Source organism: Ostrinia nubilalis, chromosome 29 (assembly GCF_963855985.1).
Source record: "Ostrinia nubilalis chromosome 29, ilOstNubi1.1, whole genome shotgun sequence".
In the NCBI taxonomy this organism is placed as follows: Eukaryota; Metazoa; Arthropoda; class Insecta; order Lepidoptera; family Crambidae; genus Ostrinia; species Ostrinia nubilalis.
The window spans coordinates 3,202,026-3,217,142 of NC_087116.1; the positions used below are offsets into that span (position 1 = coordinate 3,202,026).

Sequence of the window (15,117 nt, forward strand, 5' to 3'; positions counted from 1 at the left end):
ATTTAATAACTAATAATATTTTATGTTTAGAAAAGTTTAACAGCGGAATCTGGTGCCAAACTAAGCTTAGCTTGTACTACGGGCATTAGGCCCGGTTCCCTCCCACCAAGGCGGAGCGGAGCGCAGAATTTTTTAAATAACCAATCAAAAATTATTCAGGAAACCAGGAAATTACATTCTTTCGGTTTCTACCCTCCGCTCCGCTTCAGCAGAAATATATCGAGCGGAGAGGAGATGAGTCGTTCGGAGCATTTTTCTATATAATTTGACAGTGGCGGAGGTGCGGTGCGGAGCTGTGCGGAGTGTGTTGTCCCTTCATAGACAGCAATAAATTGACAGGTGATAGCTATGCACTAAAGGTAGTACGCTAAAAGTAGCCAGATTTAACAATTTATATTAATTTAATTTTTTAACATTTGTGAAACTTAAAATTATTTACAACTAGCTTTCCGCCCGCGGCTTCGCCCGCGTGGAATTTTGTCTGTCACAGAAAAACTTTATCGCGCGCGTCCCTGTTTCAAAAACCGGGATAAAAACTATCCTATGTTCTTTCCCGGGACTCAAACTATCTCTATGCCAAATTTCATCAAAATCGGTTGCGAGGTTTAAGCGGGAAAGCGTAACAGACAGACAGACAGACAGACAGACAGACAGAGTTACTTTCGCATTTATAATATTAGTTGGGATACTGTGGAAACATAACTTACTAAAATATTAAATCGCAACTTATTGATAGAAAATAGTTGTGATGATTTGTATTTTTTGTATTTAAAACGAAATGCGTACTCAGAGGGCTAGACTGAGTAACATTAATGACAATAACGACACAAGACAACGCCGGATCGAAACGAATCCGCAATTACATCTGTCGCGTTTGTAACTTTGTCTAAGGAGCTCAGCTTTGTAACCAAGGCGAGCTAACCTACGTTAAAACATTAAGCTGAGTATAGACTAAAGCCCGGTCTGTGAGCACGTAGAATTTTGTCCAATGACCCCAAGCTACCCATCCTTATCCCTCGCGCGTAATTAAATTGCTGTCGCGACTGTGCGACAGGCAGCAGCAGTGAGTGTGCGAGCGCGACAGCAACATAATTACGCGCGAGCGATAAGGATGGGTAGCTTGAGGTCATTGAACAAAATTCTACGTGTGCTCGCAGACCAGACTATAGATAGAGCATTTACTTTTAACAGAACATCAAGCCGCTCTATGAAATGTCTAATATCGCACCCAACGAACCAAACGTCATTTATGTTACCTATTTTGTACTCGCAAGAACGTAACATTACATAGAAATGTTCTAGTCTACACTCACCTTTAGACGATAGATATAAATATCATTGTACATAATATCGCCCATTTGCGACGACACTGTGACATCTCGACATATACGATTTTTTGTTTTACCGAAATTCTGAACCGCGATCTTGCGTTCTTTTATCTCCAAAAACAGGGTATTTGTTACTCCAAAAACAACAATACTATGAGAGAAAGAGACAAAATATTACGTTATAGCGCTGGCTCGTTCGGCGATCTAGTTGGCTTCGACACTGTGACGGATTACTAATGTTTGGCCAAAAAACGTTTCCCAAATTATCACATCGCAAACAACGTTTCGCAAATTTTCATTTGGCAAAGCAACTTATTGCAAACTTTTAATTCGCAAATGTTTTTTTTGGCATATTATTGTTTAGCAAATTATTGTTTGGCAAAGTATGGTTTGCCAAATGTTTCATTAGGCAAAAATATTTCACGATAAACTATTTACAAAATAATTTGATTGGTGCATAGAATGGTATACAAATTAGCTTGTGGTTATTATTTTGTTTAGTGGGGAGTTAATATAAAATTTGTTCTACATTAATTTCCTTATTTCATTCTTTGTATCGAAATTTCCAAATGATTCAATAACAATAGAGGTGATTCTAGCGCTCGGCGGCCGCTGCCGCGGCACGCTTCGCTCGCCTTCGCGCATTAAGGGTCACTGTTCTAACCTAACCTAACCTACTATTTTCTGCAATACCTACTTTTTGCAACCATACTATTTTCTGCAATGTTTTACATAAAATTATTATGAAAACCATGATCATGTGCCTTATGCTTTGATTTGTGGGTAACGGTGGGTAAGTATGTGAAGTGTCAATGTGACCAAACAAATTATTTGGAATATAATATTTGGCAACATAAAACATTTGCTATACAGGGTGTTACTTTGCATTCTTGCCATATTTACAGAGGTAACTATGTTACTGATACTGAACACAAATCCGTTAAAAAATAATGCCCGAAAATTTTGATTTTTAATTTTGAATATTTTATTTTATCGACAATCTGTTAAACACATCACTAACTATCGTAACGCATGCACATCACTTGTTAGCGATGGCGATGGAGACTTTTTTACTTTTTATTGTATTTTTAAATATCTATTGCAATCTATTGTCTTTAAAATGTCTTTTTGACACTTTTGTAAAAAACTGAGAAATCCATCAATCACAAATCACGTTATAAATAATACAAAAATGACTGAAGTGTATTCAAACAACGAATAATTTAATCAAAATGGTGCTTGGAGTGTCTGCAAGACGTCTTAGACGAAATGCTTGATGACGTACCTACCCTTAGCGTTACACCAAATGCTCTACTACCAGCAGGATGGTGCTCCCCCACAATAAGGACGTCAAGTGCGCGAATAATACGTTTGGTGAACAGTGGATTGGACGAGGGGGTCCAGTAACTTGGCCACCACGATCCTCGGACCTAACACCAATGGACTATTATTTTTGGAGTGACTTGAAACGACCTGGTATGCGCAGAAGAGATAAAAAGTGTAAACGTGTTACGTGAAAGGATTGCTTCAGCGAAACTGAGACAAAACGTTTATGTGTTACGAAAACTAAAGCGAAATACCTACGCTTCGCCGTGCTAGACTATGCCTTCATCAGAACGGAGAACACTTTGAACACTTGCTTCGCAGTACGTAAACTTTGTAAGTAGGAACTCATAAATAAATAATTAATTGTGAATAAGGTGATTTCATTTCAGAGGTACCTACTTAATTCATTAATTTGTAAAAATAGGGAACAATGTTATAAATTAATTAAAAGCGTAATAATTATTACGTATTTTTGACGGTCCTAAGCCCGTAAAGTAGAAACTGAGAGTAGAAAGGAAAATCTAAAATCAACCGAAGAGTATTTTAAAATAATTATTATGACTGGATAAAAAGGCTGGTACCCAGAGCCATAAAACATCACAGATTAATAAGAACTAGGCCACGCCCACTAGGTTTATTCCACTTGCACCTGTAGAACGTGCGAGACAAAATTGGTTTATTCCAATTTGTACTGCAAAACCAAATTTACTAAAAACTCAGTATACTTTCTTTATGGGAGTCTCTTGTTTATCTTAAATAATAGGTATTGGTCCCTACTTTTATCTCTGTGAATATGGCAAGAATGCAAAGTAACACGGTGTATAAACATTTGCCAAGTAAAATTTGGCCAAATGATAATTTGACCAAATGAATTAGTTGCGAAAAGTACAGTTGCTAAAAGTTCATTTGGGAAATGAAACTGGCGATAAGTTGTTTGCGAAGTGAAAGGACATCATCCACGTTTCATATATTTTTGGTCCAAAATCAAAAGTGCCGGCCAACAAAAAAAAGTGCTGTATTCTGACAGAATACGTCTGCCTTAGCATTTGTTACTATGGCACCAAAGCCGTAGTTCCACTGTGCGTCGAGTATTTGAGATCTAAAAGTCATCGACTATTCATACATTTTTTGTTCAAAATCAAAAGTGTCGGCCAATAAAATAAAACGTGCTGTATTCTGACAGAATACGTCCGCCTTAGCATTTGTTACTATGGCACCAAAGCTGTAGCACCACTATGCGTCGAGTATTTGAGATCTAAAATTCATCGACGATTCATACATTTTTTGTTCAAAATCAAAAGTGTCGGCCAATAAAAAAAAGTGCTGTCTTCTGACAGAATACGTCCGCCTTAGCATTTGTTACTATGGCACCAAAGCTATAGCACCACTGTGCGTCGAGTATTTGAGATCTAAAATTCATCGACGATTCATACATTTTTTGTTCAAAATCAAAAATGTCGGCCAATAAAAAAAAAGTGCTGTATTCTGACAGAATACGTCCGCCTTAGCATTTGTTACTATGACACCAAAGCTGTAGCACCACTGTGCGTCGTAGTATTTGAGATCAAAGTCAGTCGTTTCATATATTTTTAGAACTCAAATACTACGATGCACAGTGGTGCTACAGCTTTGGTGCCATAGTAATAAATGCTAAGGCGGACGTATTCTATCAGAATACAGCACTTTTATTTTTTGGCCGGCACTTTTGATTTTGGACCAAAATGGATGATGTCCTTTGGCGAAAAGTAATTTGGCCAAACGGAAGGATACCCACTGTGACAGTTCAGTTGCCACCTGCGCTTTGAGATGTGAGGTGCTCTTCGTTTTTAAGAAAAACGTGACATCTCGAGGATACCGCGGTATTGATAACAAAGGTAAGTTTTTAAAATATTTTTATTTTATTCGACAATGTGGCACGTCATACTTATCACAGTGTTCTTCTAAAACAAAAAGCAAAGTAAAAGATAAATTATTTATATGTCACGTTATTCTTGTAAGAAAATCGAAGTATCATCGGGACATCTTAACTAGTAACGTTGTAGATGATGAAAATTTTTCCTATATTGGAAATATGTTGTAGGTCATTTGTTGATGTTCTGTTATTGCAGAATACATGTTATTGAAATTGAATGGTATATCTACTTGTCACGTTGTATACGCTAAACAGTAATACTAAACTCCAGATATCATTACAGATGGGGACTAGCAATGCAAAAAAGCAAAGGTTAACATTTGTGGCGATGCACTGCCTGAAGGAATTCCACAACCTAATCCGACAACATGACTAACAGCGCTATGCGAGCGCTGTGAAAGGGTCTCTTTGAGCTACAATAACGTCGGAACTAATATGAGTAGATATAGACTGATAAACATACATTCGTTTTGAAGAATAGTTCAAATACTAGAAATACAGTGCAAATAAAACATACTTATACGATTGTCTGTTTTTACAGACACAACAAGCAAAATATTTTATATTATCATACAATAGCCTTAGATTAGCTAACAAAATTATCTATTAGTAGAAGTATGCTAGAATAGCAATGCGTTGGATGACCCCAGATATACAGGGTGTTTCTTGTAAGGTGTCAAGCCGAAGGCAGGTGATAGGTGAGGACTAGACCTATCGATTTCACCCCCATGTATGTTCTGCGATTTTTCGTAGTTTAGAAGTTATCGTTAATTTTGTGATTTTTTAAAATTTTATGACCTAGTAGGCATTAAATTTTTTTATCTTTTTTTTGGGTTGACTTTTCTCAGATTTCTTTTTTTTGACAGATTCCCTATTAATTGCAGATGTTTGAAAAAAATAATCACCTTCCTATCTTTGATGCAAGATACAAAATTTTTGCTAGAAACATAAAAAATATGCTTTTAGCAGAACGTTCTAAAATTTTCTACTTAAAAGTTTGAAAAAAAAAAAGAACTTCCAAAGGTCCAAAATAATTTTAAAAACTGCGCAGTTTTCTGAACTTTCATAATAACATAAAAAAACATGTACTTAATAGGCCATTATTTTCTGTAATCGCTCCACTAAAGTGGTAAGTCGGAGATTTCGTTACATGTTTTTGACTTTCTAAGGACTAACTAATGTTTGCAATCCCCTAAGTTTACGTACTGTAGAACACATTTAGAGACAATAACTGAAAAGAACATTTTTTTATCCACAACGAGGAAGCTCTTGCCCTTCATCTGGTATACAACAGGGAATATGAAAATATTGATGAACTGCGGACAAAGCTGACTGAAACACAAAACCACATTACAATGCAAGAAGAAGCTTTTGTAAATTTACGAAGAATTTTTTTACTTCGTTGTGTTCTGTTCAGTTATTGTCTCTAAATGTGTTCTACGTAACGTAAACTTAGGGGATTGCAAACATTAGTTAGTCCTAAGAAAGTCAAAAACATGTAACGGAATCTCCGACTTACCACTTTAGTGGAGCGATCACAGAAAATAATGGCCTATTAAGTACATGTTTTTTTGTGTTATTATGAAAGTTCAGAAAACTGCGCAGTTTTTAAAATTATTTTGGACCTTTGGAAGTTCTTTTTTTTTTTTAAACTTTTAAGTAGAAAATTTTAGAACGTTCTGCTAAAAGCATATTTTTTATGTTTCTAGCAAAAATTTTGTATCTTGCATCAAAGATAGGAAGATGATGATTTTTTTCAAACATCTGCAATTAATAGGGAATCTGTCAAAAAAAAGAAATCTGAGAAAAGTCAACCCAAAAAAAAGATAAAAAAATTTAAAGCCTACTAGGTCATAAAATTTTAAAAAATCACAAAATTAACGATAACTTCTAAACTACGAAAAATCGCAGAACATACATGGGGGTGAAATCGATAGGTCTAGTCCTCACCTATCACCTGCCTTCGGCTTGACACCTTACAAGAAACACCCTGTATATTTATTTATTATTATGTAATTATTCAATGTCACTTAGCTGTATTGGCTATGTTTTGCTTTCTGCAAAAAAAGGTATTTTAATGTTTTAATATAATTACAGATCATCAGCAATTGATGGAATTTTATCGCATCTTGCCCAAATTTACTTTGGCGGGCGCAACATTGTTTTGTATAATAATATTGCAATAGGTATAACTATTGCAGAAAAACTACGCCAATAAAATGGCTACATTATTTATAAAATAATAGTGGTTGTTATTTTTCACTATTAATACATTATTTAAATGTCTTTTATAAATTTAATTTTAAATAAGTATAAAAAATTAAAAGACCCTAAAAGGTACCAAAATGTCGCTTTTTTGCCATTTTATGCGCCGGAGACGGCGATTTTTGCGTTGATAGTTTTAGGATTAAATTGTCATAACTAGTCTGTTAAAAAACATCTATTTACTAACCTAGTAGGTACCTACATTTTTTTTTTCTGCATACATACATACATACTTAGTACAGTTTCTCTTACTGTGTTTTTTTGTAGTAGTTTACGAGGTTTTACTTTTGAGAGTTTTTCGTTTATTTTGATAAGTATTAGGTTTTAGAATAAGAAAACTTAATGTGAACTTAAATATTGTATGTATACAACTGTCTGTCTACTTAGATAATATTTTTATAAGTGAAATTTAACATGGCAAAGCGAAATAAATATTCGCCTGTTCCAATAATTACCTCATTTTTACTGATTGTAATGTTAGTAAAATAAAAAAAAATTTTTCAAGATCAACGTTTTATCTAAATAATGACTTATATGTATAAATATATTTTTTTATATCATCTACAACGTGACAACTGAACTTGCCATCTTCAAAATATTATTTTTTACTAGAATAACGTAATAAGTTGTCGCTTTTTTTTTGAATCGCTATAATTTCATCAATTTAGACGCAAAGTTATGACTAACTATAAATATTTAAATTCATTAATAGTTAATCTTTAAACGTTTCATACACAATTAGGTAATCCTAACCTTATTTTAAGAGTTATGGTCATTCAAAAGTTTAAAAGTCGATTTCTGTAAAACCACTGTTTTTGATATATCACAGTGTCGTCGCAAATGGACGATATACAAATAATAAATAATATCACATTAAAATTTGATGACATTAAAATGATGAAAACAAGAATATTTTACAATACACCCTGTATATTAAACTAAAGGTCTAAAAAATAATTACATCATTATTGTTAATAATAAAATTTAAAAAAATAATTTCACAGTTAGATTATTTTATTTACATAACATTTAGTAAGTATTATTTATTACCTATGTCAATTTATTATAATAAACAGATAAAAAATATTTTTGTAATATTGTTTCATTGCTTTATCTGAATATTCATGTATTTTTCTATTTAAATAAATATTTATATCCATTTTTTGTAACACTTAAGGACCATAGACATACTACTTTTAGCAACGGCCATTTTGCAATCTACCTACAGTTTGACCGCCAATAAAAACCCAACCAGTGTAGGTCAAGTTTGTCCCGAGGGAAAGTTTAACTGTCATTGGACCCGCAACGAAATTAATCAGAAGAACATAGGAGGAGTTTGAAATTAAGGTTCGACTTCCCTCCGTTGCAAAGCGGATGACAGGTGACAAACAAAGGTTTTAAGAAAATTAATATGCAACACGGACAATAAATTGAGGGGACCCATGGATGAGCTCCCTGCCAATAATATTTTTCACGAAATCACTTAAAAGCACGATGCCAACAAATGTACATAGTCAGAAAAATATTTCGAAATTTGTATAGTACTACATATAAGTGCTTAAGTACCTAAATTTATTGTAAAATACAGGTATAGTCTGGTCTGTGAGCACGTAGAATTTTGTCCAATGACCCCTAGCTACCCATCCTTATCGCTCGCGCGTAATTATGTTGCTATCGCGCTCGCACACTCATTGCGGGTGCCAGTCGCACAGTCGCGACAAAAATATAATTAATTACGCGCGAGCGATAAGGATGGGTAGCTAGGGGTCATTGGACAAAATTCTACGTGTTCACGGACTGGGCTTTAGTTAGTAGAATCCTTGTTTATTTTATATTTTCTAGTATTCTACAATTTATTAAAATATATCAAAATATTTTACAAGACATCTCTAAAGGTTGATTTACACATATGGAGTCATACTGACACAGTATCGTCACAGCGGTATACGAGTTTTAATATTAACGTTCACGCGAACATCCCGTTTGCAGTGTCCCGCAAAACTGTGTGTTCACACGACAGTCCAGTTTTGCGGGATCCGGCAATACTGGATTGTCGCGGGAAAGGGCCTTTATAGTTTTACACCCGTATTCACAAACGGTGCTTGCTTAAGTGAAGCAGCAACGCAATGGTAAGTCAAACGCATGCGTCGAATAGAGCTCTGCGATTGGTTCGTGTGTCCGCCACTCAAGTATTGTTTTTCAATAGTTTTTGGGACCCTGTGCGTCCATGCGCACTGTGAGACCTCATAATGTTTGTGAATACAGGTGTGATATTTCTGGATAGGGGGCCCCTGAATTTGGGGGCCACGTGCACGCCTCGGCCCTTGAATATCTAATAATATCTAATATCAGTGCCGAGGCGAAGAAAAGCGGCAAGACCCGGAGCGAGATCAAGCGCGAAGCTCAAGACCGAACGCGATGGAGGACTGTTGTGGACGCCCTCTGCCCCATCTAGGGGACATAGGACCTTAAGTCAAATAAGTCAATATCAGTGCCACGTGAAAGCACAATGACATATCAGCAAGTACACTGACGCGACTAAAAGGTTTCCAATCATGATGGGGAACCCTACTTTGAGGTATTGGACGAACGTGAACCGGTAGCCATGTTGCTCGGCCACTCCTGCGCAAACAACGTTCGCACTAGCGCCAATGAGGGTGCCGTTACCTGAAATAGAAAAATAAAATCATTATAATGACAGGAAAATATATAAAAACTCATAAAACTCATTTATTTCTGTAAATAGGCTTTAAAAAAGCACTTTTACACGTCCCAGTATTAACCCTACCACTGCTTCAGGACAATAAACGGGCCAGTGCTGAGAAGAAGCAGCGCAAGAAACTCAGTCACTATTGTCAGCCTCTTTTTCAAAAGTTTACAGGCTTTAAAAATACAAGTTATAAATATTTATGCGAGCTAGGCAGTTACGCATCCCAAACATTTTTATCTTATAAATAATTAATCATCGACTTTATAGTAGCCCTTTTTCATTAAGGTGCTTTTAATATGTGCTTCTACAACAGTTTATGGTAATTTATTAAAGAACAAATAAACAAATCAAAAAATCTATACATAGGCATTTTAGCACCAAAAAGGCGACTCAGCATAAAGGACGTAGCACACTTATCAATCTGGAAACGGATCGTAACCATATCAACTCGAGGCCGTCCAGTATTCTTTGTATGAAATTCGCAGTTGATAGAGGCGATACGGTGTTGATCTCTTTCCATAACTTTACATAGAAATTTTCACGAGCGAATAGTATTGTAAAATATTCGTTATGGAAAGTAGATAAAATACGCGTGTATGTAAACGAAACGGTCCTCAACTCTGAGACAAGCTAAATTACACCATATTGTTGAGGACATTGAGTAGACATTTTGTGCAGGACTGTTTATTATCCGGCTGGAAAACTGTACGGAACTGTCGGAGGCCAGATAACTAATGACTGGAGTGAATGAGCGGAGTGGGCTGTACGGATGCGGTGAACGGAGAGCGGTGGACTGTATACGGTGGTACTCCGCTGACGGTGTCTCCAATCGCTGCACTACTATACTATAATCGGTGGTGGATCGTTGCCACGTCTTCGTACCTCGTGGCTTCTATACTATGTGCGGTGTGACGCTATAAACAGTGAACACGGTGCGGTCGATGTCACACGCTGTAGGAGTCCGGTCTATACGGTATCCGAAGTCGCTATGCTATAACGGTGTCCGAGGTCTATGCTGTAGTCGTTGTACTATTCACTATCTTCACTATGCGCTCTTGAGACTGTCTTGAGACTATTCACTTCGGTTGATTTCAGAAGACTATGCTAGGTGCGGCCCGGCAGCCTGCTTAAATACCAATTAACTCCGCCTATATTCTAGAATATCCCGCGGTCCGCCCGTATTCGGGAATACGCAAGTACTTACTCGAACTCGCGGGAGTCGTAAACAAACTATAAGGCGTCCGGATATGAGCCTTATTTCGTAGATCGTAAGGGCGGTTATTGCGGGCGCGTGTACTATCGCTGTCCTTTGCGCGCTCGCGCTGTCTCTGTCTTTTTTGGTACTTGCCGAGCGCCGACGATTTATTACATACCTATAGGTACGTATATTTATTTCCTGCGGTTTCTATTGATATTTTTAGGGTTCCGCTCGGCCGATTAATAGTCGTCCTGCACATACTCCCGCCGTGCAGCGACGGACTCATCGATGCAGAAAAACAGCTAGCAGGACGACTGCTGTTTCTGCTCGGTGAAAGGGTGACGGAGATAACTATTTCGATGACTATGTTGCGGTACTGTAGCTCCCGCCGGTGCTGGAGTCTTCTCTCTCCAGTTTATTGTAGTCTGGCGTTGTCTATAGAAGTCTGCTGTTGAACGCCGTCTGTCTTTACTTCGCTGTGTTTGGCGTGATACGGACGATGTGCGGTACTCGGAGTTTCTGCGCTGTTCCTTCTCTTCTGTATTTCCACGCCATGGAGCCTCCCGCCGGTATGGAAGCGGCGATGACTCCCGCCGGTTTCTATCTTGCGACAACTCCCGCCGGTTATGCGATGAGCTTCGATTTCTATTAGCGCCTGATTGATTTTTATCCGCAATTTCATCGACGTGCGTAAGTGAAACTATTGCATTCACTTTTTCTGTAGGCGCAACTGTTTCGTGGTGCAGTAATTTATGGTGGGTTTTTCTGCACCCATTTACTTTGCACAGTATCCCTGGGCATCTGTGTGCTCTTGTCCAGGGACGAAGACAACGGTAGCATAGACGTTTCTGTCTTGCGATATCCCAGCGTTCACTGCTGATGGCTTTTCTCAGTTTGCCACAGTCGGTAACGGAATGGTTGCCGTCGCACACTGGGCACGACGATCTCTGTACTGTTTTCTTCTCTTCTACGTGGAAGACACGCTGGGTGCACTGTGGTTTTCTGTATCGGTGACTGTCTTCATCGTAGATCGGTTCGGGAACGGCGAACTTGGCACACTTCTCGGCCTCTCGCTCGATGAAGCGGCTGAACTTGATGAGGTCCGGTTCCTCTTCTGTATGCTCCCAGGCGTAATCGTACCAGCGGTAGCGAAGCGCTGGTGTAAGCTTCTCGGTCAGACTGTGTACTATCTCGGGGTTATACAGGTAGTGTGTCCGTCCAAGTGCACGAAGTGTTGCCACGCTGTTCTGTATTCGAGTAGCGAACACACAAATCTGTTGCGGCGAGTCGGTGAGTCTCTGTAGGTTTCTCAAATGATCTAACTCGGACAGAGCTATTGAATCCGGGCGGCCAAAGCGCATCTCCAATGTGCGCATGATCTCTTGCTCCTTAGCATTTACTATGAGCAAAGAGGTCACGGCTTCCTTTGCTCTTCCTGTAAGTGACCGCCGGAGTCTCGCTATATTTTCTGTTTCGCTGAAAAAAGTCGCTGTTTCGTTGTAGGCACTACTATACTATAATCGGTGGTGGATCGTTGCCACGTCTTCGTACCTCGTGGCTTCTATACTATGTGCGGTGTGACGCTATAAACAGTGAACACGGTGCGGTCGATGTCTGTCGATGCGATTGATATTTTTAGGGTTCCGCTCGGCCGATTAATAGTCGTCCTGCACACATTTTATAAATACCTTCGCGAAGAAAACTTTCTGTACGTAGTACTGGTAGTACATACATTTATTATTCCGTGGTAATGCCTCCAAGCGACAAGGTGGACCGACGACCGCATAAAGGTAGAAGGAAGGCGCTGGATGCAGGCCGCTACCAACCGTTGTCAAAATCATTGGGGGAGGCCTATGTTCAGCAGTGTACGTCGTGGCTGAGATGATGATGATGAATACCTCCAAGACAGGCCCCGAAGCTCAGCGACCAGGCCTAAGGCGCCAGAGGGAGCCCCAGCCCGTTGGGATCAGCCAGGGTGGCCATGACTCGCACCATCATGGTCGTCAGGGGAATGTTGTCCACGAACGCTGATGCTATCCCTGACACCTGCAATAATTGTAGGTAATGATTTATAATGTGCACTTTCACATTTCCCACCTCTCGTTCCCACCGCTGCAACTCCTGTGTAGCCAGGATCTGCAGCTTGACCACCAATAAAAACCCAACCAGTGAAGGTCAAGTTTGGTTAACTGTCATTGGACCCGCAAAGAAATTAAACAGAAGAACATAGGAGGAGTTCGAAGTTAAGGTTCTTTCTTCCAATGCACTTTTGATCACAATGTTGATTATTTGCGCTTAAAACGGCCTCTACGTGTTGGATCTGTATCCAGATTAGCAGGAGAACCAAAATGACTGACATAGCCCGCAGAATTGATAAAGTCAAGTGGCAGTGGGCGGCAAATATCTCGCAGAGACTAAGGCTATGTCGGTCACTTTGGTTCTCCTGCTAAATTCCTCATTTCTGATTCGATCACGCAGGGGAACTCCGAACATAGCACGCTATCGCCCTTTGGGTGACCTTGAGCCTTCTTATGAGGCCTATAATAAAGGCAGGCCCCCACTAGGTGGACCGTCAACCTCACAAAGGTAGCAGGAAGGCGCTGGATGCAGGCCGCTACCAACCGGGCGATGTGGAAATCCTTGGAGGAGGCCTATGTTCAGCAGTGGACGTCCTGTGGCTGAAATGATGATGATGATGATGGAGGACTCACCCAAAGCACCAGCATGACGGCGACAGCCAGGCGGGACTCCTGCCCGACGCTCAGGATGACGGCTTCAGTCATCTTGCCGATCCATGCGATCAGACCCAGCTTGGAGAGAGCCTGTAATCAATGATACACGGTTCGCAACGCGATATTTTTATATGAGTTACTTACGTAACTACATAGTATTATATTATCTGTGATATGATATGTATAAGAAAGTTTAAAATTATAATATGCTTAAGTCTTGTTCGTACTAGTCGAGTAATTTAGTTATGCGTGCCCAAACAACTGCACGCAGGAAGATTTAATAAATGCTACTGACAACGCCACTCTTGTGGCGGAGTTTTGGGCTGACACTGTAAGTTTGTTGTCAACACGACAAGAAGATTTAGGCTGAGTTGCACCACCTAACTTTGACCGTAACTATAACGATAACCGGTGTTTTTTGTACATAATATGTAGTTTGACGGATTTTTGATGTTTGTCAAAGTTAAAGTAAGTTTACATGTAACTCACTTCCATCAACACAAAGAGAGCCGCAAAGAACAAAAGTGTGGACCACTCCACCCGCGCCAGAATAGGCTCCATATCCTCCCTCTCCGCCAGGAGAAGCAGTAAGAGAGCCCCGAGGAGAGCTGTCCAGCCGAGGGAGAGACGCTCTGAAAAAAACAAGGGTTTATTATTATCTCTTTATTCAATTTCCTTCTTATTTTTAATATTTTTTTTACAATGTAAATTATAAAAAAACTAAAAATACATTATAAAAAAAATTCTTAAAAATAGTTAATCCGCTGGTAGCGGAGCAGGGCCCAAGCTACCGGTGGTCAGGGTCACAGGCTGAGGAACCTCCGGACAATGCGTGCCGTGCTGAGGATCACCGCCTTTTGAATCTGACCCTTGAGCCAACCATCTAGCGAGAGCTTCTTTAGATGTTGGTCGAAGCTCTTCGCTATTAGCCCGTTCGCCGAGACAACTATCGGGACAATGATCGTCGAGTCAACATCCCACATGGCGGTCACCTCGTGGGCCAAGTCAAGGTATTTGCTTTGTTTTTCCTTCTCGGCCTTCACGAGGTTTTCGTCATGCGGGATGGTGATGTCAACGAGCACTGCCCGACGTTGGGATCGATCAACCACCACAATATCAGGTTTATTACAGACAATAGTCCTGTCTGTGATGATAGACCGATCCCAATAGAGCAATGCATGACCATTTTCAAGAACTGGCACCGGCTGGTACTGGTAATATGGCGACTCAGATTCAAGAAGGCCGTACCGAAGAGCAAGTTGATGGATGATTCTGGCTACTAGGTTATGCCTGTGCAAATACTCACCGTTAGCAAGATGCGAACAACCAGAAATTATATGCCTGAGTGACTCTCCGGGACGGTGGCATGCTCGACAAATGTCGACCGTACCGTCCTTCAAGATATATTTTCGGTAGTTGTTCGTCATCATTACCTCGTCAGCAATTGCACAAGCAAAACCCTCGGTTTCCCCGAAGAGGTCACCGAAGCGTAGCCAGTTCACCGAGGCGAGGAGGTCCACATCGGGACCTGTAAGGGCCCGATAGAACCTCCCGTGCAGCTCCTTGCTCTTCCATACGTCCTTCCGATCCGCGACGCTCAGCACCTTTGGCTTGCGCCAGTTCTCGTTCGCCAAGGAGAGCGGCGT

The 15,117-nt window shown here is 39.7% G+C and overlaps 3 protein-coding genes across 5 annotated transcripts in view; 1 reads left to right on the forward strand and 2 right to left on the reverse strand.

Moving 5' to 3' along the window:
- The window catches only part of LOC135085659 (uncharacterized), a 354,394-nt gene that overhangs the window by 293,602 nt on the left and 45,675 nt on the right, over positions 1–15,117 (forward strand). The gene's annotated exons all lie outside the window — the stretch shown is intronic.
- The window catches only part of LOC135085684 (uncharacterized), a 41,514-nt gene that overhangs the window by 22,986 nt on the left and 3,411 nt on the right, over positions 1–15,117 (reverse strand). The window lies entirely within an intron of this gene.
- Positions 9,177–14,097, reverse strand: LOC135085633 (P protein-like). Its single transcript, XM_063980403.1, has 4 exons — positions 13,961–14,097; positions 13,451–13,561; positions 12,638–12,785; positions 9,177–9,498 (listed from the first exon to the last, which is right to left on the reverse strand). Exons 1-3 carry the CDS (start codon positions 14,030–14,032, stop codon positions 12,672–12,674), a joined length of 297 nt encoding a protein of 98 aa, XP_063836473.1. The 5' UTR covers positions 14,033–14,097; the 3' UTR covers positions 9,177–9,498; positions 12,638–12,671.

Excerpts from the sequence above, each read along its gene's own strand:
- LOC135085633 (XM_063980403.1), bottom strand. The coding sequence starts at position 14,032 with ATGGAGCCTATTCTGGCGCGGGTGGAGTGGTCCACACTTTTGTTCTTT. Across the intron at positions 13,562-13,960 it reads CTCTCTTTGTGTTGATGGAA|GCTCTCTCCAAGCTGGGTCT; the intron begins GTGAGTTACATG and ends CATTGATTACAG. Across the intron at positions 12,786-13,450 it reads CCGTCATGCTGGTGCTTTGG|GTGTCAGGGATAGCATCAGC; the intron begins GTGAGTCCTCCA and ends CAATTATTGCAG.